The sequence below is a fragment of the Trifolium pratense genome, linkage group LG2 (genome assembly GCF_020283565.1).
Source record: "Trifolium pratense cultivar HEN17-A07 linkage group LG2, ARS_RC_1.1, whole genome shotgun sequence".
Taxonomy (NCBI): Eukaryota; Viridiplantae; Streptophyta; class Magnoliopsida; order Fabales; family Fabaceae; genus Trifolium; species Trifolium pratense.
In genome coordinates, this window is record NC_060060.1 from 64,783,857 (window position 1) to 64,811,505 (window position 27,649).

General features: G+C 31.0%; 2 protein-coding genes across 3 annotated transcripts; both read left to right on the plus strand.

Annotated features, from left to right (window-relative positions):
• The first annotated feature begins 9,514 nt into the window (after positions 1-9,514).
• LOC123906276 (two-component response regulator-like APRR2) lies at positions 9,515-15,357 on the plus strand. 2 transcript variants are annotated; one of them, XM_045956150.1, is made up of 12 exons: positions 9,515-9,826; positions 10,346-10,519; positions 11,731-11,810; positions 12,187-12,253; positions 12,370-12,416; positions 12,636-12,713; positions 12,803-13,339; positions 13,504-13,644; positions 13,762-14,034; positions 14,157-14,225; positions 14,328-14,405; positions 14,887-15,357. In XM_045956150.1, the coding sequence occupies exons 2-12, from the start codon at positions 10,390-10,392 to the stop codon at positions 15,040-15,042; spliced, it is 1,656 nt and encodes a 551-aa protein (XP_045812106.1). In that variant the 5' UTR covers positions 9,515-9,826; positions 10,346-10,389; the 3' UTR covers positions 15,043-15,357. The 2 variants fall into 2 exon arrangements, with proteins under 2 accessions (XP_045812106.1, XP_045812107.1); XM_045956151.1 differs by having other exon boundaries at positions 9,525-9,843.
• Positions 15,358-18,336: 2,979 nt separating this feature from the next.
• LOC123906277 (tobamovirus multiplication protein 2A-like) lies at positions 18,337-23,159 on the plus strand. Its single transcript, XM_045956152.1, has 7 exons — positions 18,337-18,486; positions 19,579-19,901; positions 20,873-20,972; positions 21,158-21,238; positions 21,322-21,426; positions 21,808-22,017; positions 22,688-23,159. Exons 2-7 carry the CDS (start codon positions 19,657-19,659, stop codon positions 22,793-22,795), a joined length of 849 nt encoding a protein of 282 aa, XP_045812108.1. The 5' UTR covers positions 18,337-18,486; positions 19,579-19,656; the 3' UTR covers positions 22,796-23,159.
• The last annotated feature ends 4,490 nt before the right edge of the window (positions 23,160-27,649 follow it).

Here is a 27,649-nt window from a genome sequence, read left to right on the forward strand (position 1 = left end):
CCATGCATTGTGCATTTGTGCTCATGTCAAGTGTCTACACAATCTTTATTTTTTGAAAATTGATCTAGTACTCTAAATTGAACTGATGTCTGCACATTTATAAATTATTCATAAATGTTGAGCTTACATCTCTCTTGAACTTGTCATCATTTTCATAATTGTTGCCAACACTATCAAACAACCACGTCAGCACTATCAACGTCAGAGACTATTCTGACTAACGGAAGTCACTTTCAGGAATTTTAAATTGTTTTTTGATGATTCGGGGACTATTATGACAGCGAGTGTCACTTTCAGAAATCAAAGTGCCTGTTTACTCCAAAACCTTTTCAATAAATTTGAGTTCAGTGTCACGATGCACACAGGGATCATTTTTAAAACAAAAATACCAACTAGTGTCTCTTGTGTTCTTGAGAAATTAGTTAAATTAAGAACTAGATATAATAAAAAGTTTTGAAACTTGTGTTTACTTTTTAAGAATATAAAAAAAATAATTTATTTTTAATGTAAATTTATTTATTTTTGTTTTCTTAACTAGTGACTCTACCTTTTAAAAAATATAAAATCAGAGGGACCAAAAGAAGTGTAATAGATTCTACAATTTATAGTTCAGCTGACAAAAATATAAAAAAAATTTCACACCCGTCTCGCATATGGTGTGAGACTCTTAACACATATATATTTTTATGCCCAAATTAGTGTGTGAATATAAATAGTAGGTGATCCGATGGTGGAAATATGATAGCAGGTGATCCAACAAAATTTTAGAGAAGGCACCGATACCATCTTATAATTGGATGTTGAACTTAACTCAATCGTACTAAGTCGACTTATAAACTCATATTTAAACTGTTCACATATATTACTCTTAACCTCCTCTTCTTCAATATATTTCTCTAAAAAATTTCTTGTAATTCTTTATCTCTCTTAATTTTCATTAAGAAATAATAAAATTATCAAAGTTTAAGAAGAAGAGTTAAAAGAAGATGATCCAATTTTAAAAGAAACTCTGTGATTGCATAAGAAGACAAGGGAAAAAGCTGCAGGATATGTAAATAGGGATTATGAAAATTTAATGTAATTAGGTTTGATCCGTATAAATAATAATTTCGTAATAGAACAGAACAAGATGAAAACAAATTATTAGTAGTACACTAGGTTACAGTAAATAAGTGCATGTTTCACATGCAAAGTGGAAAAAGAAAAGTAAGAAATGATTGTGGCTGGCAGCAACAATGAACCAAATAGTTGGGACTCTTTAATTCAAAACTATCAACTCTTGAAGGACAATGACACCTAAATTAGGTGTTGTTTTTGAATTTTGGGTGTGTGCATGTGTTTTGGTCCTAGAAGGAAGTTTCAAGTCTCAAGTCTCATTGGTGGTAATGAAAAATGATTGAACCTTTGAAAATATTATTGGGAACAAAAGAAAATGAAAGGAGACAAAGTGATTTTTTATATGTGGAGATTCCACTATCTCTAAGATAAATAAAAAATAAAAATTAAATAAATCAAACGATGGAAATTGATTCAGATGATAAAGAGTTAACTTATAATTCATAAAAATATGAGTTTAATTATCACTTTCAATGTAAGAATTACCACGTTATTGACTAATTTTTAAATATTTGTCAGGTATGTTTAAAATCGACTTAAGTTTGTCTTAGTCCGGATGAGTCTCCAAAACTCTATTGATCTAAACATATTTTCTTAAGAAAACAAACAAAAAAGAAAGAGACAATATATATAGGTAAAGCCCTTTGTTTTGGGGTGGTCAGTGGTGACAAACTATGGGAGATATATTATGGTTGGACTTGGAGGGGTCACTGTTTCATGTACGATTCAAACATTTATATTCTCTTGATTTAATTCCTCTAAGTCTATATTCTATGTAATTATATACAATTTGATCTAATATCTATTTGCCTAAATTGGTATCATGATGTAACGTATTATTGGTAATTTGGCATCATGGTGTCTAATAATAATAATACATGGTCTTTGTGCATGTGGGTGGTATATTTATTTATCGCAAACAAACTTGTCTCAGTTTCTCCACTAAACATAACTATTTATTTTAGACAAAAAAAAAAAATACTATGTCCATCTAAATATACAATGTTATTATGATGTAATTCTGTTTTTTAGATCTCTATTCGTCTTGTGTAGTGACCGATTATTAATAATAATATATTTATTGTTTATTATAACGAAATTTTTACAACTGTTTAACAATGAGAATTAGTATCAAAATGGATTTTTAGTTTCGGTCGAAATTTTTTCATATGTAAAGAGTCAAATTTTGGACTTATTATTGTATATGTTAAGGAGTTTAATTTATTTTTTTTACCAATTAGACCCAATTTATTATGTTTTTAGGGAGACCCAAATCATTGTTGTATATATATATATATATATATATATATATATATATATATATATATATATATATATATATATATATATATATAGAGGATGTATCACATGAGAATGACAAAGTTATATGAGAATGGTGAGAATAATTATTAACCCTTTGATTAAAATTCAAAGGTCAAGATTAAAAGCAACACACATGCCTCAACACTAGTCAATTATTTCTCTTAAATGCTTTTCATCTTCTTCGATTTATTCTCATCTGCAATTTCCACCCAAATTTGATTTATCCAATAACAAACTAAACAATCGATGCTGGTTCAATCTACTAACAATATGAATCTCATTCAACTTGCAAGGTCTCTCATGAAATAGAATATACTTAAAATTTGTTTTTTTAACAGATTATTGAGTTTATCATAACAACAAACTGTGTATAATTATTGGAATATTAACAAGCATCCCTCATCAATTTTTTTTACAACATCCCTCATATCAATTTTAAACACATAAAAATCAAATAAATTAAAATGATAAAATTTTCCACCCAGAATCCCTAAACCCAATATGAAGTCAAGGGTGAAGTAGAAAGGAAAAGGAACACAGATCGGAAATTGATAAAAGAAAAGGGGACAGGTAAAGGATGATGACTGTGTGGTAGGCCGGAGAACGAAAATGGCATCGCCTGAGGTGCTCACGAAAAGGAAAGGAGAACGACGTGGCGAAAAAGCTGGAGACAGAGAGAGATCGTAAACGAAGCAGAAAGACGGCGGCCTAAAACGAGAAAACGCTGGTGACAGAGCAAGAAGACCCGCCGCCGGAACTGAAAAGAAGGATACGGCGGCCGGAAAGGTGAAAGAGCTTGAGAGACAACCGAAAGAAGAAGCAACGCGCTCAAGAATTGTGATACTGGAGGAGAGAGAAAATTGAATGGAATGATAATGCCACATTACAATCATATGATTCTAATCCTACTCCTTCATTTAAATCTAATGGTTGTCATTCATTCTCATATTCTCATATATCTTTACCATTCTCATAGTATACATCCTCTATATATATATATATATATACTTATTTTTTTCCAAATAAAGTCAGAATTAATATTATTGAGTATTTGAAAAGTCAAAATTTACTACTATAGCTAGAGAGTCTATAAAATATCCTTCGTATGCACATATATGAACTACGAGAAATACTTCTTTGGGCACAAATCTAAATATTTGTTGTTAGGCATCTCACAAGATATACAAAAAGTAAAGTAAAAATGGTTAAAATAATATATTTGATGTGACAATTTTATTTTTTTTTAATTTTTTTATTCGTGTGTGCCTAAATCTTGTGCTCAAAAATTTGTGCCAAAGGAAGTGTTGCTCTTTATATGAACTACTCTCGTATTAGCTACATGCATTTATACATAAAATATACATATTAACTACATTGTCGTATTTTATTTTAAAGAACTATTATTATTATTTTACAAATTTGATAGATCAAATGTTAAATTCTTGAAAATGGTTAAGTCTCACATTAGCTATAAATGAAAAAATATATCGAATAAAGAAAAATGACTTATATACATAAAGTCTTAAAATTTTAGATGGAGATGTAACATCCGGCATCTTACAATCTTGTGGTTCAATAGTATTTGGATTTGTTTTCTCCCACACTCCTCGAGACTTCTCAACGCCAAATTATTGGATACTAACAATTTAAAGATCATTTAAAAAACAAAAAACAATTTTAAAGATCAATTGTTTCTTTTACTTTCTATTCTTGTTAAAACCAGTAGCAGATTCCTAGCTTGCATGTCACCTTTTATGGTTGCAATTACAAGCTTTGTAGTTAGCGATTGGTACGTAGTGAAGTGGAAACGGGAGCTTGTTAATACAATTAAATTAACTTACATTATAATTAATTAATGAATGAACTAACAACCATCTAGACATGCTTAAGCAATCCACCAAGCATGGGCAGACCATCTCAGATTACCAAAATGCCCTCATTTCATAACAAAAAGTGAGTTTCATTTCATATGTCGGCATTTCATATATATATATGCTTAGCCTAAGATATTTATTATAGATAGATATATTCAAAGGAAGACAATCTTTGATCCATAAATAATTCAACGTTTTCTTTACACTTATTAATATTTTTTATTTTTCAATTAATTAAAATAAAATACAATGTATCTAGTCAATAATATGGAGTACATACATTAGATTTTTAATGAATATAAAAAGTCAAATTTCTCTTATATTAAGGACCGGATGAAGTATTAGATTAGACAATTGAACTTGGATTCTGTGTAGTCAAAATATGGATGGTGCAGTCATACAGTCAACAAATTAGGCCGTTCGATTTTGATCGGACGGTTGAAATGTCATCTCAAAATTTTATATCAAACAAAAATAATAAAAAAAACTATCTCAAAATCTAAAATGTTGATCTTAATTAAACGGTTTAAAATAAGTAACTACATACAACCCGACTGCGTGTAATTCAATCTCTTAGACAATTATAATACAACGAACTTGTTGTGAATTCGTCGTAAAATCACACCAATGAATAACTCAAGTGTGTGGAGCAAAACGATTAAGCAACCAAAACTAACTTATGGAATAAGCAATAAACACAAAGTGAAATAAAAGCGATAAAAGAGACACGAAAATTGTTTACCCAGTTCGGTCCAAAATAGACCTAGTCTGGGGGAGAGAGCAGCTCTCCGTTCCACTATCAAACTTCCTTCTTGATTACAAAGAGATACAAACCAAAGAGTTACAAGATTTAGTGTTTCCCTAAATCTACCATTTTCCCAAATCTCTTCCCGTGACCAAGAGATTTCAAAGATAATGTTTACAAGATGAAAGAGATGAGTTCTAATCCCTAGATAATACCCAAGAGAAACACACTCTAATTATCTAGCCTCAATGATGTTGAAGAACCCTAAAAATTCACTTTTTTTTCTCTCTCTTCATCATGCTGGCGGCTGGTTGCAGAAAAACAGAGTATATATGTTACCTGCGGTCACGTCGCGCGTGAAGAACGCTACGCCGCGCGTGACCGGCACCAGAGCCTGCTCCAAACACATTCCCGCAATTACGCCGCGCGTGAGGGAAGCTACGCCGCGCGTGACTGCAACAGAGTCTGCCCCAACCTCACTCCGTAATAACACCACGCGCCAACATGCCATGCCCCCCGCGTGATACAAACTTCGTGGTTCATCATTTCATCATTTCTCAAGGCAATTCTTCACAGAACTAATATCTAAATCTCATATGAGAGTTTGTATCTCGAATAATATTATCTTCAGCGTAAAAGACTTACAAAAATATAAATATTAATTAATATTTTTCAAGTGAAAAAAAAAAGAATTAAAATGGTTTTTTTATGTAAAAAATGAAAAAGAAAGAATTCTTCTATTGTGTTTACGTGACAAATATTTATCCAAACATTATCTTAACCGTGGCATCTTTATCCAGGATCCATGTCAACTTTCAAGACTTAATGGCATATTATGAAACATGTGAACCTATGAGAGTCAATTTATATGTCGATAATTGTCTATGCATGAGACGCAATTAATTAATTAAGATGTATTTTAGAGTTGAAGAAAAGTCTGCTGGTATTTTGTGGAGAAAATTAAAGGAAACTCCCTTGCCAATGCCTCACCATCATATTTACTCCTGTTTTAAAATAAATTCGGTTTATACTACTTTTTACAACAAATGTAATGATATTTTCAAAAACACATGTAACTTTTATTAAAAAGTTTAATAAATCATGTAAAATAATTTTACATTAACATATAATAATAAATCATTATTCTTTCACATCACGCAATTAACTTTAAAATTGCTATATTACTATATATATAAAGTTGATGTGCGACAAATTAATTAATTTTTATTAGATGATGTAAAATTGTTTTACATGATATATATCCTTTAACTCTTTATTAAATTAATATTTTTCATTAATTATTGGTGTATTTCTCACCGTCATATGTAAAGTGAAATACTACTATAATATTTTGAAAATAATATACATATTAAGAGGCAAAATTGGAAAAATATAATCATTTCTATATTAAAAAGTGGAAATGAAATTCATTTTTATTTTAAATAAACACAAAGAACGAAATAGGAAAAGCAATGAAAACACCGTTAAAGCGGGTCAAAAACGTATCATTTCATTTTTTAGCAATTGATTATTGCCATGTTGAATTAGTAAAAAGAAATTCGTGATTATTATCTTTTTAGGTGTTATGAGTATGACACTTTACCAGGGGCAAAAATATGTACATTTTGTGTACCTTTTGGCATTGTGGGGCTAATATAATTAATTTAAAGTATAATTTTGTATTTTTTTTAAAATAAATTTTATGGGAAGATTTAAATAAAATTTATAATGGTTATTGATTACGGAAAAAGAGTAAAGAGAGTAAATTAAAAATAATTTGTTTTTAATTTCATGAAAATAAGTAAAAATAAATCTTAAAAATGATAAAATATTAATATTTTTTCTTGTAATTTGGAATTTTTGTTTTTCTTAGATAGAGAGAGTAAATTTAAGTTAAGAGTGATCATCAGTTACATGCATGGTCTTATTTGTTGTATTTTTGTACCATACTATTTTGATCATCGGTCTAGTTTACTTACCGAGGATAAAATTGTGAGAGCTCGCACGAAACTTAAAATAGACTCGATAAACAATACTTCTAAACATAGATTTTTTTTGGTAAAAATTATTGGATAACTGATAAATTGGTTTATAACGGATAAACTTATAGCGAATAACTTATAATCTAGCTTTTAGGTTATAGCGAATAAGCTAGTTAATTTGTAGTGTTTGGTAAAATTTACAGTTGAACTAACTTGTAAATATGAAATATCATAAAAAATATATGTTTAATTAATATTTAATTTTTTCCAAGTAAGATGATAGCAGTAAAATTAAATGAAAAAATAATTAACCATAAACTCATAAAGTTACTTGAAATAACATCTAAAAATTAAATTATAAGTTAGTAAAATAAATTATTAGCTCTTTTTAAAAAACGTTTATAAAATAATAGACATTTTTTAATCATATAATATAAGCTAAAATATGATCTTACCAAACAGAATAAACTCTATTCAAAATGCATTTAATCTAATCAATAATTTGATACATGCTCGAATCACTTACGAGTCTTGTACTCTTGTCCATGTTCAATTCAATGTATAGACACATATTTATGAGGATAGATTAGTTCCTTTTCTTTTCTTTTGTTGACGCAATTAGTTCTCTTTGTTTTATTGTTTAGATTTGTAAGAGATTAGTTTTTAATTCTTATTGTCTGTTTGATTTCAATTTAAGAAGTGTTAGAGCATCCACAACGAAGAACTTTAAATTCGAGTATTTAAATAGGTCTCACATTGACACATCACTAATTTATTATTTTTTAATAATAGTATTTAATAGGTACTTAAGCCCTCCAACCTAACACTTCTTAAAAAATTCTAAAATGGATCTCATCAATAACTTCACATCATTACAATAACTTATTATTTAATTATCTATTTTATAATATAAATTGGTATATATGTACTATTTTTTTTTTATAATTAGAAAAAATAATTAAAATTCGAAATTTAATTTAAAATAATATTGTCAAATTTTAAGAATTACATAATTAAAAAATAATTTAAAATAACATTACATAATTTCAAAAACAATTAATTTTGTTGATCATAATGCCCAAAACGTTGCTAAATATGTTCGACAAGATCATGTTGAAGTTGAAGATGAGCTCACCTATTAAAAAATTGTGCTTTTGTAATGTACAAAAAACAAATTGTGTTTTTGTGTAAATATCAAATTGAATATATAAAATAAAGTGAGTCCCATGAAAAGAATATTTTAATTAAAAATAAGTTGGGTCAAGAGGAGAGAGAGTTTTCTTATTTTAGAACCTAATTAATTGGTACTCAAATGAGTGGTACAGTGTACTCCAATGATAGTACCTAATAAGTACCACAAGTAGCTAATATGTACTACACAATGATGGTCTTAGCAACACACTCTTTAACGTACTTCATATTTTAATACACTTTTTTAATTGGTTAAAATTTATGTGGGATCTATAATTTTTTATTGGACTCATATGAATTTCAACCAATAAAAGAGTATCTATTGAAATATGTATGTTAAAGAGTTTGTTACTAACACTATTCTTTCAATTTTCGATGAAAAAATTGATTATAAAGTGTAAAATTGATTTTTACTTTTTAAATAACCTAGAGGAGAATTTATAGTTGCCGACTATATAATGCAATTTTCACACTAAAATTATCATTCAATTTACTTTTTCGTATGAATATATCCAAACATAACATAACATTAAATTAAAATTTATTTTACAAAATCTATTAATTTAAAATCAAATTTTTCATGCAAAACTAAACACACACTTATTTAACATAGGAGACTAGTCTATTTATTTACTTGTTAAGTAATTTCGTGGCTAAACTCTTACATACTTTAAATGTAAATGATCCTGAGTTCGAATCGAAATATCTGAATATGTCTTTGCAGCTATCAACTAAACCCTGCTTACTCGACAATACTAGTAAGTTTTTTTTTTAAAAAATGTGCTTAATTAATACATTGGAAATTAAAATGTTTAACTTTTTTAAATAAATAATTTTTTTAAATAATTTTTTTAAAGAGTGTTTCGCAGACATTCGTCGGAGTCTGTTTAGTGAAGGACAGACATATAATGAACTTTTCAAAATAATAAGCTCCAATTAGGAATGTCAATTTGATATGTAAATGGCGATCATCATGTGGATTGTTCCGTTTGGGGATCTGAAGAAGGGGAATTTTTCTCCGTGAGGATGAACACGAAGGAGAAAGACCCCCGAGAGGTTGAAGAATATGAGAAACATTTGGAGAATAGAAAGGTAAAGTATTCGCCACTCGTTCCATGAGCATAGTTCAATTGATAGATAAATTGCAAATTATTGTAGAGACCAGAGTACGAACCCTGATACTCCCACTTATTTACCTTAAAAATGTAAAATTCCAACCATTAGACTATTTAACCAAAAAAAAAGTACTCGTCAATCCATCTCCGCTCCGTTGACATCGCTATAAGATATCACAAGACTATGAAAAATGAGGGGGCAAATTTGGAATATAATGGTTGAATTAAGTGGGAGAATGGTTGATTGGTTACTTTTTTCTGCATATTTTGTGGTTCTCTCAAATTGAATGTGACTGTTCAGAAGTCACAGACACACACCCTTCAACGACTGCACTTAAACCTCTCTTCTCCCTCCTCCTCTCTCTCTCTCTCTCTCTCTCTGCATTTTCTTTTACTATCAATCAATGAAGTAAGTAAAATACTAAGGAAGATCAAAACTTTACCAAGACGAATTCGTGGGCCATTTTCTTTTCAGCCAAGGTATTATTAATCTTCAGGTGAAATTTTTTCTTTTTTACTTTTTCATATGCATGTTGATTCTCTCTTCAATTTTTAAGAAACCACTTATTTTTGTTTTTATGTTTTGTTTTTTTGTTTTGATTATGATACATGCATGTCATGTTTTGTTTGCAACTTTGTGTTACTTTGTTTGTTTTCAAACCTTCTTAAAATGTTTGTAGTTTTCTTTGCAAGATCTTAACTGGGTTTTTCTTACTTTGTTGTTCTGTCTCAAAAGTTCTTAACTTTGTTGCAAATTAGATCTTCTGTTCATAGTTTACGATATAAAGTTCACTTTTTTTATCTTCTTTTGTTGAAGAAATGCATGATCTGAATTCATAGAACATGTTAGTTCTATACATTACATCTTTTGATTTTACCATGTGAAAAAATTATTAATTTTTCAATCAATGGAGTTTTTGTGTTCTATATTAGATTAAAGTCTAATAGCTTATTTAATCAAGGTTGTAATTTTTTGTGATCTGATAATGGATCTTGCAGAAGAATAGATTGGTATTGATCTGAAAAAGGATGCCAAACCAGCTATGGTTTGCACTGCCAATGATTTACAAGGATGGAAAGATTTTCCAAAGGGACTTAGGGTTCTTCTACTTCAAGGAGACAACAATTCTGCTTCTGAAATAAGAGCAAAGCTTGAATCTATGGACTATAATGGTAAAATAATTGGATCCTTTTTTTTCCTTTTGCTTTGCCTCACTTGATTTTTCTTGCCACTTTCCTTAATTATGTGTTGGTAAAGTTGGTCCCGTTCTGTCCCCATGAGCTTAGCTCAGTTGGTAAGGGACATTGCATATTATATGCAGGGGCCGGGGTCCGAACCCCGTACACCCCACTTCTCCACCTTAAAGCTGGAATTTCTAGCCATTAGACTACCTGACAAAAAAAAAAGTTGGTCCCATTCTTGTCAATAGAATGGCATCTTGTAAAGTGACGCTTTTTTCATTAGTCCTTATGTTATACGGTTCTCTAAGAAATTGTGGCTTGTGATTTTAGTTGCATCTTGTAAAATAGAAAAATTCACTGAACACTTTTTTTCAAGTTTTATACCTTTTTTTATGCTTGATGTTAGCATATGTGGTATAGTATTTGATTCTAGAGGCGTTTATAAATAAAGCTTTAAAATTTTGATTTGAGATTAAATTGTATGTTTTGGAAATGAAAGTGGTCCAAATTCTAAAGGGTTTTATTGATAAAAAGCATTGCCAGGATTCTAACTTTATTGTGGAAAACTGAATTTGTTCCATTTTTGTGCATTTTGATTTTTGTAGCCTTTTTAATTTATATATGCGAATATGCATTAGTTGATTGCACATGATGCACATTTATTACAACGTCTAATTAAATTATAGGTCAAATGCATTCAAATGTCCTTTAAGTTTTGCGTTTGTAACATATAGGTCCTTTAAGTTTTTTAGGTAACAAATAGATCCTTTTAAGTTTCTAATTTATTGCACTATTACTCTTCAAGTTATTCTCGTTACAAGAACACTGAAGTAACTTAGTGAGGTGGGAGTGAACACTGTGTTTTGGCTTCGAAATAACAAGAACCCACCTCACTAAGTTAACGGTTATGTCAGCGCTTTTGTAACGGAGGCTGGAAGGTAACAATGCAAAGAAACTTAAAGGGCCTATTTGTTACCTAAAAAACTTAAAGGACCTATCTGTTACAAACGCGAAACTTAAAGGATTCCTGAATGCATTTGGCCTAAATTATATCTTAAACCAAACTTGGTTTAATTTTATCTTTATTCTGATTTTGAAATCCGCAGTACAGTATCGTTCTGTCTCCCTTGTTTCTTTAAGTTTCTTCTACATACTCGTTTATTCCTTTAATTTGTTAAAATTAAGCCTCAGTTTCTATACAGTTTCTACCTTCTACAATGAGAATGAAGCCCTGTCAGCGATATCAAGTAGTTCCAAAGATTTCCATGTTGCCGTAGTGGAGGTAATGAACTTTCATTTTCCGAACAAACGTCAGGCAAACCATTATGCTGTAGTTGCAAAATTTAAGCAAGAAATAAACTAAAATGGATTTTGTCTAGCATGCTAATTTAAATTATGTGAATATATTATAATTGGGTGCTGCTGAAGTGTAGACTCTAAAAGATGCTTTCTGCAGAAGATTCATTTGTCTTTCAATTTGTGAAATCTTAGTAATAAGTGAAGATTTTTATCATACTATACGTTTACTCGGATAATATCATAACATTTATTGTTTCACTTTGTCAAAAATATATATTGCAATTATTTCTTTTGCATAGTTATAATGATTATGCTTTAATGATGTGATTTATAACTTCGTGCGTCCATCTGAGTTGCAGGTGAGTATAAGCTGCCCTCATGGAGGTTTCAAATTTCTTGAGAATGCGAAGGACTTGCCAACCATTAGTAAGTATAACCGAGCCGAACATGTCTCACTTAACTTGTATTTCTTTATAGCCCCCTTCTCTCATAGAAAGATCTACTCAATTGTCTAACCATGATACTTGCAATTTTTCATGTAGTGACTTCAAACAGTCGGTGCATAAACACCATGATGAAGTGCATTGCGGTAAGATTTTGGCTATGACATCCCGGTGTGTGTAGGTCAATCTTCTTAAAATTAGTAGTATAATGAAACTAGTTTTTGCATTGTTATTTAATTCAATTTTTCTGTACATGTTATCGTTAACTCATTTAAGTTAGACATAGATTATATTTTCTGTAAATTTTGATACATAGTTTTTTGATGTATACACGCTGACTCTTTGATGCTTATTTTGGCTTAAAGCTTGGCGCAGTTGAGTTCCTCACTAAACCACTCTCTGAGGACAAACTGAAAAATATTTGGCAGCATGTGGTTCACAAGGTATGTTAATATTTTTATTATGTTGGAACTTACTATGAAACATAATATAAGAGATATAGTTTCTAATGTTGTTGAATTCAATCAATCAGGCATTCAATGCTGAGTCAAGTGCTATGTCTGAATCACTAAAACCTGTCAAAGAATCGGTAGAATCTATGTTGCAGCTCGAAACAGACAACAAACTACATGAGAGTACAATATTGATAGATTTAGAGAACGTGTCCAAGTCTAGTGATGATGAACACGAGCATTCCGCGGCAAGTGATAAATATCCGGCTCCTTCGACCCCTCAGTTAAAACAAGGTGCGAGATTAGTAGACGATGGCGATTGCCATGAGCAGACTAATTGCTCAATAGAAAAAGAAAGTGGGGAGCACGACGGTGGTGAATGTAAATTTGTCGAAACTTCATGTGAGAATGTGAACGCAGAGAGTTCTCCTCAACCAACGAAACCTCTGATTAAGGAGGAAGATGATTTTGCCAATGGTTCGAAGGGTGAGAGTAGTGTTTTAACGAATCCACAAAGTAAAAAGTTACTCGGCGACACTGGTGTTAATGCATCTCCAAATGAAACAAGTGGTCCTAAGGATTCATGTGAGATTAAAGCTAATCGGAAGAAGATGAAAGTAAGATGCATTATGACTATTGGTTCTTCTTATCGCATTTATGATTGTGTGATGTAAACTTCTCCCTTAGTTGAAAAATATTGACATTAATACCTTTTTGGTTGTATTTTTTATAAACTAGTATGCTTATCTGATTTCACTTCCTGTACATGGTTTTGGTTCAGGTAGACTGGACACCTGAGCTGCACAAAAAATTCGTGAAGGCAGTCGAACAACTAGGTATTGATCAAGCCATTCCTTCTCGTATATTGGAGTTAATGAAAGTCGAGGGCTTGACAAGGCATAATGTGGCAAGCCATCTTCAGGTCATTATTTCATTTGCTAGTTATAGATATCTGTCTCTTTTCTGATACTAATATAGAAAAATGACGTGTATCTATATGGTCTTAAGTAAGATTTAGTAACAGATTTTTGTTGAACAGAAATATAGAATGCACAAGAGACAGATCATGCACACAGACGAAGATAAAAAATGGCCAAAACAAAGAGATACAATGCAAAGGAACTATTGTATGCAAAGACCAATCATGGCTTATCCACCATATCATTCTAATCACACCTATCCTCCAGCTCCTGTATATCCTATGTGGGGACAACCTGGAAGTCAAACAGCCGGTGTACCGATTTGGGCTCCGCCTGGTTATCCTCTATGGCAACAACCTACAGAAAGTTGGCATTGGAATCCTTATCCGGGGGTAATCTTTTTATTCGGAATCAAACCAAGATACAAGTTTTCATTTCACATATATTGCTTGTTTATGCCTTTGTGATGTAGAAACCATGGATGCAGTTTGATATGCAATAATCGATTTTTCAGGTGCATGTAGATGCATGGGGTAACCCAATGTTGCCACTTCCTCAACCTCCTTGTGTACCCTACACTCAAGTAAGTATCAGCAAATAGGGATTAATTGCCAAAAACAATATATTTAAGTCTTTAAACTATTTACTAGTGTAATGCTAATTATATATTTTCATCAAACTGCAGAATATAACTGGGTTGCATAATGCTAAAGCAGTGGATTATAGATTTGGCATGCCTCAAAATTCCTTTGACCATTATCCGGTAATGCATTTTTTCCTTTATATTTCCTTCAACTTAATTTATTGATAAAGCTTAATTTATATCACATAATCCGGGATGAAGTGTCAAAGTAGCGAGTTCTTATTGGTTTTCAGTATAAATTTTTGTACATCAACGGTGCAAGTCATTTTAACTTTAAATTTACTTACTAAATAACATTTTAACCATAATTTTTATTTATCTTGATGCCGTTAAAAATATTGGGCCCTATGCGATCACAAACTCCAAAGATGCTTTTATGGCATCCGCTGCATGTAAGTTTAGTCCTTTATATGACAGCGCAACCGACAAGACGACAACAGTTTCTACAATGTGGCTGGCCCTTAACTGATGTGATTATATTGTCTCTCTAGTTGACTAATAATACTACTACTACTAATAACATTAACAACACTTAATAAGGAAAATTTGTGTACTCTTTTATTCCCTTGACAATGACAAACATATTTCAAATGTGTTACAGGCAGAGGAAATGGTGGACAAGGTTGTGAAGGAGGCAATAACCAAACCATGGCTACCATTACCAATAGGCCTCAAACCTCCTTCAATGGATAGTGTTTTGGATGAACTTACTAAACAAGGCATCCCTTTTAGCAAGAGCAAGGCCTCTAAACACTGATGATGACGTGTACATGACCTAAATGGGTCCCACCAAAACATCAGTTACTTTTATTGGTGGTTGTGGAGAGACAACCTGGCTGGCAGACACACATGGGCCAATGCCATGTGGACTTTTGTAATAATCTTGTATCTCAAATTTATCATGAGTGAGGTTCCAACAACCAACTACAGTGGTAGATTAGATTAGTTTAGAATCATTTCTGGAAAACTTGGGACCATTTATTTTTCCCTTGTGGTCCCCACCATAACACGGATAGCTTATGTAGCTTCTTGGCAATGACATAATAAGATGATGCATGATGCATTCATGGCACCAACATGACCTGGGATCTGGATCCTCTATTGCAGTTTCTCTCGTGCTATTTGTTCTGCTAAAATATCAACCTTTGCTCTTCAAGATAGCTTTTTCAATTTTATTTTTTTCTTTTAAAATAACTCAACTGTTGGATTAAGGGCATGATAGATGATTGAAGATATAAAGATGGACATGATCCAATTCCCATGACATGGATGATGATGGATCATATCTATTGCCACTTGCTAAAATAAAATAAAAAATGGCCACACATTTATTGAATTGAAACATTGAGCAAAAATGTTGCATGTGGTTGAAAATAGGTGCATATACAAATTTTTGATGAGGATTGTGGCCATGAATTGAAGTCATGTGTACCTATCTTGTTGGACATGGGGACTAGTAGAGTTATTATCTAATAATGGAAAGAGTAGGTAGGATAATGTTTTGGATTTGTTGTGAATAAATTAACCATGGCTATCTTATGTATTATATATTATTTTGATTTGTGCAAGCGATTCACAAAATGAACCTGTAATATTTTCCATCTTTTCTGCATAACACAGAGCAAAATAATTCCTTAAATTGGAGCTTATCAATCATGAAGGGATAAATAAAATTGTATAAAATAGATTAATGATAAAATTTAATCAATAAAAAGAATGAACTCAAATGTCTAACAATATTTTTATCTGTGATTCTTACCAATATCAAGCAATCTATTTAGTGATTTTAAGAGGCAAACACAACATATCAATATACATAAGAGGCGTTTTAATAAGATTCTAATTTTATGAAGGATTTTTCTCAATTTCATAGTGCTACAAGATATTTATTTAAAGTAAATAGAGCATTGGTTTTTGTTTATATTGTACAATAAATTTGTATTTGTTATATGCATTTGAAAAAAATATGAGTAAAATTTTCAAGTTTGTTTATGCGGTGATCATTTTTATTTCCTTATTTCTTGTTGTAACCGATGCCAACGGTAAGCCATTTTGTCTCATTATTTTCAAGTTTCTTAATTTCTTGACCTTATACATAATCTTTTGACTATTTTCAATGACATTCTTTTATTCTTGTTTTAAATCACAGTTCATAATTGTACTATTATCTCCGATTGCTCAAGGAATGTTTGTTCCTATGGTGGAATACCGTTATGCATTATGGGTCAATGTATATGCATTTACTAGTTAAGTCGAAAAATAATTCTATTACTTTGAAGTTTATATGCAATAGTGAATGTATAACTTTTAATTTCTTTGACAGAAAGCAAAAGAAAATAAGAACATTGTTTTAGTCATAGATAACTATATATGTATTGTATATTTTTCAAGACAAATAAAATAATGTTATTTGATTACATTGCTCTTTATAATATATATATTCATGTATTTTCTATTAATTACAATAGTTTATTACTAACAGAAATTATAAACATTATCGTGACTGTCTATCTTTTTTTCTACTACGCTTATTTATTTTATCACATTTTTTTTTTGACAGTAATTTTATCACATTTTCTTATTAATCATGTTTAACATGAGTCCAACAATTACAAAACTTATATTTTGAGCTTGTATTTTTACGTATGACTGAAAACATCTTATTTGTAGATTATTTGATCTATTATTATACACAAAATGCCTCTTAGAGGACAAAAAGATTGATGTTCAATTCAATATCTTTTTGGACACAAACATCATTGCATCTAGGTAAGTTTGAAAGTGTATATTTAGATGACATATATTATTGTAGCCAAAAGTAAAACTGCGGGTGCAAATAGAAGGACTCTGCAAGTTTCGCCCATTCACCAAATTTTACGACGCAGAAAAAGCCCAACAAGCTTTGCTTGAATATGGATTTCTTTCTGGACCCCCCTCCTCCCCACAAATAAAGAAAGATTGAAGAAGTAGTTGCATTGCATGCCAACAATGATCTGACGTGTTCTTGTCCATAAAAAGAAACTTGATCTTATGTGCATTTTGGTGTATTGACTACTAGGTGGTGACCTAAAAAGACAACATGCCGTTTGGAGTTTGTCAAATCTTTGTTGACAAGTGGTTGGTTGGATTAGAACCTTTGGATATACTTAAAGTAAACAAAAATTATTTAATTTTTTTATAAACCCTCTGGGCTCTTGGAACTAGAAAAATTCAGAGTTGAGCCGTGAGATAAGTAAAACTTTCATGATTGTTTCCACTAAGAGTAAAATTCGAATTCTTCTGAATGATTTGTCATAGAGAGAGTTCATTATCCAAGTTAAATTAAGTAATTGGTTTCAAGTGATTAATGAATCCCCTCAAGACTAACTATTCGAAAAAACTCAAGTTTATAATTATTTGATGAAATTTTACTTATCTCCTTGATAAATATACTCAATAAGTGAGTTAACTTCTATGACTACTCTTTCACCTTATTTTTTGCCGGTATAATTTCTTTTATATTTCTCACATTTCACACAACTTTCTTCATATATTCTAAAAAAGAATTGAATAATTCTTATTAGTAGCTAGTGCAAAATTTAAAATAATCATTTTAATCCTCAAATATTTTTTTTAGTTATTTTAATCTGAAAAGTATTTTTGTATGATCAATTTAATTCATATTACTCCCTCCGTCTCATTTTAAATGATCTTTTTTTGACTTTGATTTGTCCCAAAATAAATGACCTATACAAGTTGTGGGCCCCTTGTGAGCCCCTAATACAACTTTCAAAACTATTTTTTCAAATTTTACTCTTTATGTGGGCCCCTTGTTTATGTGTGACATATTCAACAAATTTAATCATTACTACTGGTAATGAAAAAGGTAAGGACAATTTAATAATTGTAGGACTCTTTTTTTTTTTATTATGCTTTTTTCTTAAAATGTGTGAAATGGTAAAAAATGGGAAGGAGGGAGTAGTATATATTTGCAATTTTGTTAAATTCAACTAAATTGTTGTTGACTCCAGAAAAATAGTCATATGACGTCAATATTAGGGAGTTGGGCGGTAGTATTAACAAATGGCAGAGTGGCACGTAGCATTCACAGTTTATGATATTTTGTTTCTTTGTGAGTGTGATTTTTGAATTTTTGTACAGCGAACACGAACAATCAAACGAAGCTTCGCAATTCCATTTCCGTAGTTGTTCGATTCTTTCTGTAAGTTACTTACTTCTACACAATTCACTTCACTTTTTCTGTTTAATTTGCATTCCGACCAATTTGTTCATTCTTTTTCTATAATTTAATTTAATAATTCAATTTGTGGATATTATTGCATAAGTGCTTATCATATACTCTTATAAACATTTAAGTCATGATACCACTCATCTTTCTATAATCAAAGGGAAAATGACCATGTTTGGATAAACAACTTCATTAATTGCTTATGATCATAAGCGCTTATCATATAAATGCTTATGATATCAAAAGATTAAATTAAGTCAAATTGTTTTCATACAAGTTATATAAGCTGTTTTCTTAAGCTAGAAACAGTTCATACAGATGTCATAAACAATATTCATGTTTGGATTAGCTTATTTTTGAGCTTATGCAATTTTTATGTATTATTATAAGTTTGTCAACGTAGTTTATGATAAAATAGCTTATAAAAATACAATTTTCACTAGTGTGAACTTATAAAATAGCATAAAACTTAATTTATATTGCATAAGCTATTTTCATAAGCTCAAAAATAAGCCAAATCCAAATGGACTATTGGCTTATTTTTGAGCTTATGAAAATAGCTTATGCAAATAAATAACCTTTTATGTTACTTCATAAGTTTTCACTAACAAAATTTGTATCTTTATAAGCTGTTTTCTAATAAACTATCTTGAAAAACTTATAATAATACATAAAAACTTATTTATTTGTATAAGTTGTTTCGCATAAACTCAAAAATAAGCCAATCCAAACAGGCCCTTACTAGTTCTTATGCCCGTAAATTCAACTAAACCAATCCAAATAGGTTTAATATGGTTAAACTGTTTTCATAAGTAATTTTAGGGACGTGTTATAAGCTTATTTTTCAGAAATTATTCCAAACACTTAAACAATGTTTATGATATAAACCCAAATAAATAGTAAATAAGTTCTTCCAATTACATCTTAAGTTGTTATTGTTATTAGTTTCTATCTACAACTTGAAGTTAGCTTATCGCTTAAAATTTTGAATTGATTTAGTAGGTCTTATGCTTGCTGTGGTGGTTTCTATTTACTATACTGATATGGAAATTCCTGTTTCTGCAGAAAACACAGAGAGGGAATTGGTCTCCCCTTTAAATTCTGGTCGAGGGATTAAACCATAATTATAGGTAGTAGAGAAGGATGGTATGTTGTAAGGGCTTTTGGGAATGCATTTTGAAGCTTTTGAACTTCATACTAACCGTGACTGGTTTGGCCATGGTGGGTTATGGGATCTATTTGCTGGTTGGATTCAGTAAAGCTTCTGATGACGACACCCCGGATATTTCTCCAGTCAGTGATGATAGTGCTCTAATTCAACTTGGACGACCGATGCTTATGGCTGTGTCTCTATCCGATAGCATTTTTGACAAGTTGCCTAAGGCTTGGTATGCTTATTGCTCGTTTCTTGCCATTTTTGGGGCATATCATTGAATTATGTGTTTTGTTGATTACTTGTGTGCTCGTAAAAGGTTTTGTTTTTTGTTATATTTTGCTGCATCAGTTTGTTATGTGTTGTCTAGTTTGGCTCTGGGTTATATTGATGTTGTCAATTTTTTTTCTCTCTTATATGGGATTGGGATAAATCTATTCAATGACTGTATAAGATAAAATCCACAGTTATTAATTTAAGAACAATACTAACTTCAGAAAAATGATGGCTAAAATGCAATTGGGACTTTCATACCAACAAAACTTAGGAATCAACCTCTTAAGTATTTGATGCCATATTTTTATGCTTGATTTTGGGTACATTCAATGACCAATAAAAGGAGTGGCGTAACTATTGAAATGGCTGGCCAGTACATTGTAGATTATGGTTAAGCTTCATCATGTAAAATTAAACGCAGATGTTACTCCATTATTTGGTCTAATTGTTGCATTAATCATCATTACTGCCTTTTGATTAAGAAAAGAAACTTTAAGTTCAAACAAACTTGCTTCGTGCACTTCCTAGAATGATACACAAAAAAGTGAATTTGAATTAAACCTGATTACTTCTACAGTGTTTCTTAGACCTACAGTAGTAGTACAGTCTACTTTGATGTACTTGTGCGAGAGAAAGATAATTACTGATAAATTACCATATGTAGTATTTTGTCCTTATATTTGTCATTATTGTAAATTGATAGAACTTTAGGATCCCAAAGCTTTACTTTTATCATTCATGACTGAATTTTTACGTTTATATTCTAAGCTACCTATTTTTCCACTCATAATATCAGTATGAAATTATCAATTGCCTTCTTTTCACTCTGATGTAATTCTTGATACATATGCATCTTGCTAATTTAGGATGAAGTTGATAAAGACCATCCTGTACTGTGTCCTTCTCTAATTGCTGTTTCATGTTTGTCAGGTTTATTTACTTGTTTATTGGTGTCGGAGCGGTTCTCTTTGTTGTTTCTTGTTTTGGATGTATTGGAGCTGCGACACGGAACGGTTGCTGCCTAGTTTGTGTATCCTTTTCAATTATCTTATGCTACATCCAAAAATATTTCATGGTCACACAAATTTCCACTAATATACAAAATATGAGTGAAGTTCTTCTTCCACTCTTCCTTTGTATGTGACTTTTTGTGTGTGCATATATACAAGCATTAATCTTAAAGGAATTATTTTAAGTTTCCTTAAGCAAACAAAGTATTCCATTTTGGTGGCACTGTTGATCTTGGTTGAGCTGGGATGCGCAGCCTTTCTATTTTTTGACAAAAGCTGGAAAGAAGTAAGTAAAGTTCTTCATGATAATTTATGATCTGAAATTAAAGGAGGTATATGTTTCATCTTACCTTTTTTTGTTCTCTCCAGGAAATTCCGACAGACAAAACTGGAGATTTTGATATGATATATGGGTTTCTGAGAGAGAATTGGAATATTGTGAGATGGGTTGCTCTCGGGATTGTCATCTTTGAGGTAAACAAAAAGTTGTCTGATTGGCATTTAAAAGACATCAATGTTGCTTTGCATACATGCATGCGTCTTTGGTCTGCTTGCATGCTAAGGGCAAATATACCATGTTTGCAAGTAATTTAGAAGTACAAAAGACTCCAAATTTATCATCCCATAATATTCACCCACATTTTCATATTTCTTTATCGATGAGAAATGGAGTCATGAGCATATACTCATGGACCTAATCTTTTCACCCTCCTACCCTAATTATTCACCACCAAAAGGAGAGTTATACTCGAGGACATAATGTAAAGAATACTTTAAACATGTATGCAGTGTAACATGCCCATTTTTTAAGTTTCTCAATCCTAATTATTGTTAGGAATGTGTATCGAACTGCAGGCTCTTCTTTTCTTGTTAGCCCTTATTGTTAGGGCCGTAAATAGGCCAGCAGATTATGATAGTGATGATGAGCTCATTAATCCAAGGCAACAAGCTCGGCAGCCATTGCTCAATAGACAAGCAGTTACACCAGCAGGGTTACCAGTTGCTGGGGCAATTGACCAACGCCCTAACAGAAATGATGCTTGGAGTGCACGAATGAGGGAGAAGGTGCAATCTTTAATTATTGTTTTTTCAGCTCACTTTACCTGATAAATTCTGCAGATTTTACATATGTTTGTCTTAACAAGTATGCATACAGAGAATTGCATTAGATAGTTTCATAATTGTGTGAGTGTATGCTGTAATCCAGGCTTGTAGCCATAAGGCTTTACGTACACAAAAATAATTAATTCTTAGATAGGCACAAATCCAAATGAAAAATATTTAGGCGCATACACATAAATGAAGTACTCTACACGTGATTTCCTGACTATGATATCATTGCATTTTTGAAAGAATATTGCACCATTGAAATAACATTGTTTGTAGACTTCCATGTGAGATTTTATGAAATTTTCAATTCAGATATTCTGTTGCTTTGATGTCTCAATTTTCAAATGGATCCGGAATTATATCTAATCTTTTTCTGATGTCACCGAGACACAAAGCAGAATGTCCTTTATACATGAGACATTTTTCAATCAACTATGTAATCTAGCAATCTATAATATAGATGTAATATTCAGTTAGTCTTCCAGTTTTTCACCACTTCTGATCATTATGCTAAGCATGATTAGGAGTAATAACATATTATTTTTTTGTTAGTCGTTACTTAGTTGATTAAGCCAGCATTGTGTGTGATTTTTACTGTCTGACACCAATACCGCTCCTTGTTCAGTATGGGCTTGATACTTCAGAATTTTCGTACAACCCATCCGAGTCACAAAGGTTCCAGCAGGCAAACTCGCAGCCAACTGAAGAAAAAAGCCGCTGCACCATCTTGTAATCTTCATGGATGCTATTCAAAGCCATTTCACATGGCATTGACATAAATATATCTTTTGTGGAGTTTGTGTACATCTTTCACTTTATAGGGTTATTCCTAGACATGTCAAAATCATGTTTATTTTCGTGTTAATATTGTGCCGAGAGACATCATAATTTATTGTGGTGTTAGATGCTGATATCATTATCTCTGATGCCTCTCCCTTGTTGTATTAGCTAGTTGAGTTAAAATTATTATCTTGGTCTTTGAAAGATTGAGTTAATATTTGTTGTCTTTATAGTAATAGCGACGGAAATAGTAATTGCAACGGAAAAAATCAAATTCAATTCTAAAAAGTTGTCATTAATTTAGTTTCTTTATCTCATGGCGGATTTCCAACATCAAGATGATGTGTTTTATGTCATTTTTATTTTTCATGCACAAACCCTCTAGTTTTTAAGAAGATATTTTGACAATCTGATTTGAACTTAATTGACGTTTATTAATTATTTAAGTCTAATCACTTAGCTATGCGATATATATCTTTGGGAAACAAAAGTTACATCAACACCTTTTTTATTTTACCAACTCAATTTTTAGAAGCCACCTTTTTGCAACAAATCAAAATGCATGATCCTATCCTGCCTTAAAATTTAGAAGCTAATTAGTTACTGACCGTGATTAGCTTAATTATGTATCGGATTTGTAGCAAAACAATTGTATTTGTAGCTATGGATTTAGTAAAAATAAAAATAAAATTGTAGATATCGATGAAGAGGTGGTTTATGTTAAACCCACTCAATTGAGACGTTTTTATTTTTATTTTAAAAATAACGTGCATTGCACAATGGATGATGGAATTTTATTTATTTTCTGTAATAAAAGATTTTCATTTTTTTTTATTTACAATGAACTGGGGATCGAACCCGAGACCTATAGCATACTACTCAAATTTCTCACCACTAGACCCAACATAAAGATTTTCATTTTTAAAGGACAATTTGCACTTCACCTTTATTGGTTTTCTGAGATCCACTTGAATTCATGGCAATTATCCAATTGATATAACTCCAAAGTTGTTAGATAAGGATATAGTAAATTAATGGCTTAATTAGTCTATTGGTCTCTTAAAGACATTTTAGGTTTCACAATGATCTCTTAAAGAAAAAATGTCCAGATTGGTCCCTTAAAGAAAAAAGGCCCGGATTGGTCCCTTAAAGACATATATGTTTGTCCTATTGGTCATTTCCGTTAAATTTTAACTCCAAATATAACAAAAAAATTTCATGGTTAAAATTTTAAAAATGAATAAAGTTTTTGGTGGACCACTTACACTTAATGGCATCCACAATTCAGTCAACTAAAACTAACGTTTTTTGTAAAAAATTGACGGAAAGGACCAATTGAGAAACGAATGTGTCTCTAAGGGACCAATCCGGACATTTTTTTCTTTGAGGGACCATTGCGAAACCTAAAATATCTTTAAGGGACCAAAAAACTAATTAAGCCTAAATTAATTCAGATGATAAAGAGTTGACTCATACTTTATAAGAATGTGACTTCAACTTTTGCTGCGGATGTGAGACTTTCTTGTGGATATTCTATAAGTATTTCTTCAAGCATTCTTTGAATCTTGGTGGACATCAAAATTTTAGGGACACCCATTTTTTTTACTTAGTGTGCATATGCGTGCGTGCACTCGTGTGTGCGTCCGTATATGTTAAAATAAATTAATTTATTAACTATATTATAACTAAATTTTAAAATGAACTTAGACTCTTACTAGCACGATAATTTACCAAGTAATTTTTTTCTTTTAAGGTTGGTATACTTACCAAGCAAGACTGTTTGCCATTCAAAAAAACACTTACCAAGCAAGACAACTCCCATCTCAAAATGAAGAAGTTTCTTCTTTTCCTTTTATCATCTTCTGCAGCCACTTCGGAGGCAACACCACCTTCTGCCACGACAACGTCACCTTCTTCTGCCACTTCAGAGATTTGAGTCCACCACACCACTATTGTGATTTTTAAAGTTGTTTTCCAGGTGAATGAACGAAGGTGGCGTTGCGGTGGCAGAAGGTGGCGTTGCCTCCGAAGTGGATGCAAAAGATGATAAAAGGAAAAGAAGGAACTTCTTCATTTTGAGATGGGAGTTGTCTTGCTTGGTAAGTGTTTTTTTTTGAATGGCAAATAGTCTTGCTTGGTAAGCATACCAACCTCAAAAAAAAAAAAAAAACTTGCTAAATTACTGTGCTAATAAGAGTCTAAGTCCATTTTAAAATTTAATTATAATAATTAATAAATTAATTTATTTTAACACACATGAATGTGCACACACACACACGAGTGCACGCACGCACACATACACATGCTAAGTAAAAAAATTGGTGCCCCTAAAATTTTGATGCCCTGTGCTGCCGCTCATCTCGAACATCCTCTGGAACCTTATTGTATACAGTACTATGTGTTAAAATTAAATATGATTTCATAGAGAAAGAGAGACATGAAAAACAATAAAAGAGGTTAGCGTTTTGATAGAATGCAAAATCTTGAATATAGAAAATAATTTGATACCTTTTTGCATTATATAGGAACATTAGTCTCATTTTGTTTGTTCTCTTCTCTTTTTCTTCTCTATAAATTCATAATGAAATAACATGATATTAGAGTTTGTTTTAAAATGTTGGCAATGCCAGTATGGTTAGAAACCTTTAAAGTAAGCAATTTCAATCCTCAAGAAATGGTGAAGAGTTCTTAAACGAGTTTAGATTTCATGTAGTGGATGTAGAGTCTCACATTGGACGAGAGATATATATATCATAGAAATATATATACAAGTGGAGATAATTCTCACCTTATAAATTGATTTTGTAAGTTTGAGTTATACCTAACTCAATTTTTTAAGATGACATTAAAGCCTCGTCCAATATCTATTGGGCCACCTGATACCATTTTTCCGCAATCGGGCAACACACATCTATATTCATACACCAAACTTAGTATTTGGCATGAGAGTGTGTGAAGTCTCGAATTGAATGATAGTTTTTTATTTTTTATCATTAAATATTTATTGATAACATCTAGTTAAAAAGACATTAATGATCTTACAAGTCAATTGATAAGTGACAAATTTACGTAGTTTTTAATTTATATTTCACGACACTTATTAACTATAGAATTTGGTTGAAAGTATGTGATTTTCCTATTTTATTATATATATATATATATTGAGTAATTAGGATGAGGGGGGCGGAAGGAACACCATTAACAAAAATCGGAAGTCATTCTTAACCCGACTTTCAAAAACTAACTCATAAGATAAGAGTGCCCAAATACAACTATAGAATCTTGACAATGTGATGAGACTTTATAATACAACTTCAATAATATGTACCCATTTTATACATTGTTGCATTTTGTAGAAGAAGTGTAATTTCATAGTGGTCCAGGAATGATATTTTCCAATTAGAAACTATGTGATGTGATGAGCTCTCTTAGTGGAGAAGGACCACCATTCCTTGAGTCTTTTTTTTTAAGGTACAAACATTGCGTACGTATGTAGATAATATTGTCTCGAATATGTACTTTGAACTTTCTTTCTGCCAGTTGGATTCAATCACAACTACTAAACAAAAAATGATCAAAACTCAAAAGGGTTAGGATTTTCATGATAAGATTTTCATTTTGCAAATCTACATGGCAACAACTATACATCCACATAAATCTGTCAAAAAAAAAAGTAAACTATGTATCCACATACTAGATTGCTCATTTCTAAATTATTATGTTTTTTAAACAACAAATGTTAATTAATACTTGTTGTTGATAATATATTGAGGGTGAAGATCAAACAGTTATATCACATTGTTGACTCGATAATTAATCTCATAATTAACTAGTTCAAAAAACCTAAACCGTAGATAATATCTTAGGACGTCAAGCCACTAAGTTTGATATAGTGATGAAGAGTTTGAGTAGCATGTTAGAAATCATAAGTTCGATCATCAGTTTATTATAATAAAAAAGAAATTCTTAGGACGTTTAATGAAATGACTCTAATTATATGGCGGCATAAAAAAATCATTACATGATAAGATAACCACATTATTGAATTTCCGTGTAACCATCTTAATTTGTGTTATCTTTCTTCACTTAGCATTCTTTCTTTTGTCTTTGAAAAAAATATATTTGAATTTAGTTTGTATGTAAGTTTATCTGTGTTGTGTAGTAAGTCTGTAAATGCGAGGTTTCACATTATTTAGAAAAATAAAGATTGAACATTTTATAAATGTGATTATCGATTCAATAACTTAAAATTTTGAATTAAAATGTAATATACAACTCACTTGTGTGGTTTATTTTAATAGTGGATCGCTAATAATAATTTATAATTTGTGGAAGAATTTTTTATTTAATTATAAGCACTACAATTTCAATGTAGATCAAATAGGTTTATTCAACGGATCGATATACCATGCTAGACAGCTACAATACTAAATGCCAAAATTTAATTGTTTTTATCCAAATAATCAAATCACATATATAAATCACAATATCGATTTTTCCTTGTCTAGCCCATAAGTCCACTAATTTTACGTCGTTGTTGTGTTCAACATCCATCAGATTTGAATTAATAAGCGGAGAAGGATGAGTAATGTAATGGGAGCTAGAGTACGATTGAAGATAAAGTAGAAACATTTTTGTCTTTGGCTGTTAACATCCATCACTTTGTTTAGGCTATGCTTCTTTGTAATATTTTTTGGAGGTTATTTGTATTGTAACTTTTGATTAATTTTTTTAGACAAACCTTGTGCTTAAAAGGATTTTTAATATATTTATTGGTTTATTTTTAAAAAATACAAATAAAAATACT

Excerpts from the sequence above, each read along its gene's own strand:
- LOC123906276 (XM_045956150.1), top strand. The coding sequence starts at position 10,390 with ATGGTTTGCACTGCCAATGATTTACAAGGATGGAAAGATTTTCCAAAG. Across the intron at positions 12,417-12,635 it reads CCATGATGAAGTGCATTGCG|CTTGGCGCAGTTGAGTTCCT; the intron begins GTAAGATTTTGG and ends TTTGGCTTAAAG. Across the intron at positions 13,340-13,503 it reads CTAATCGGAAGAAGATGAAA|GTAGACTGGACACCTGAGCT; the intron begins GTAAGATGCATT and ends GTTTTGGTTCAG.
- LOC123906277 (XM_045956152.1), top strand. The coding sequence starts at position 19,657 with ATGGTATGTTGTAAGGGCTTTTGGGAATGCATTTTGAAGCTTTTGAAC. Across the intron at positions 20,973-21,157 it reads ACGGTTGCTGCCTAGTTTGT|TATTCCATTTTGGTGGCACT; the intron begins GTATCCTTTTCA and ends AAGCAAACAAAG. Across the intron at positions 22,018-22,687 it reads GTGCACGAATGAGGGAGAAG|TATGGGCTTGATACTTCAGA; the intron begins GTGCAATCTTTA and ends CTCCTTGTTCAG.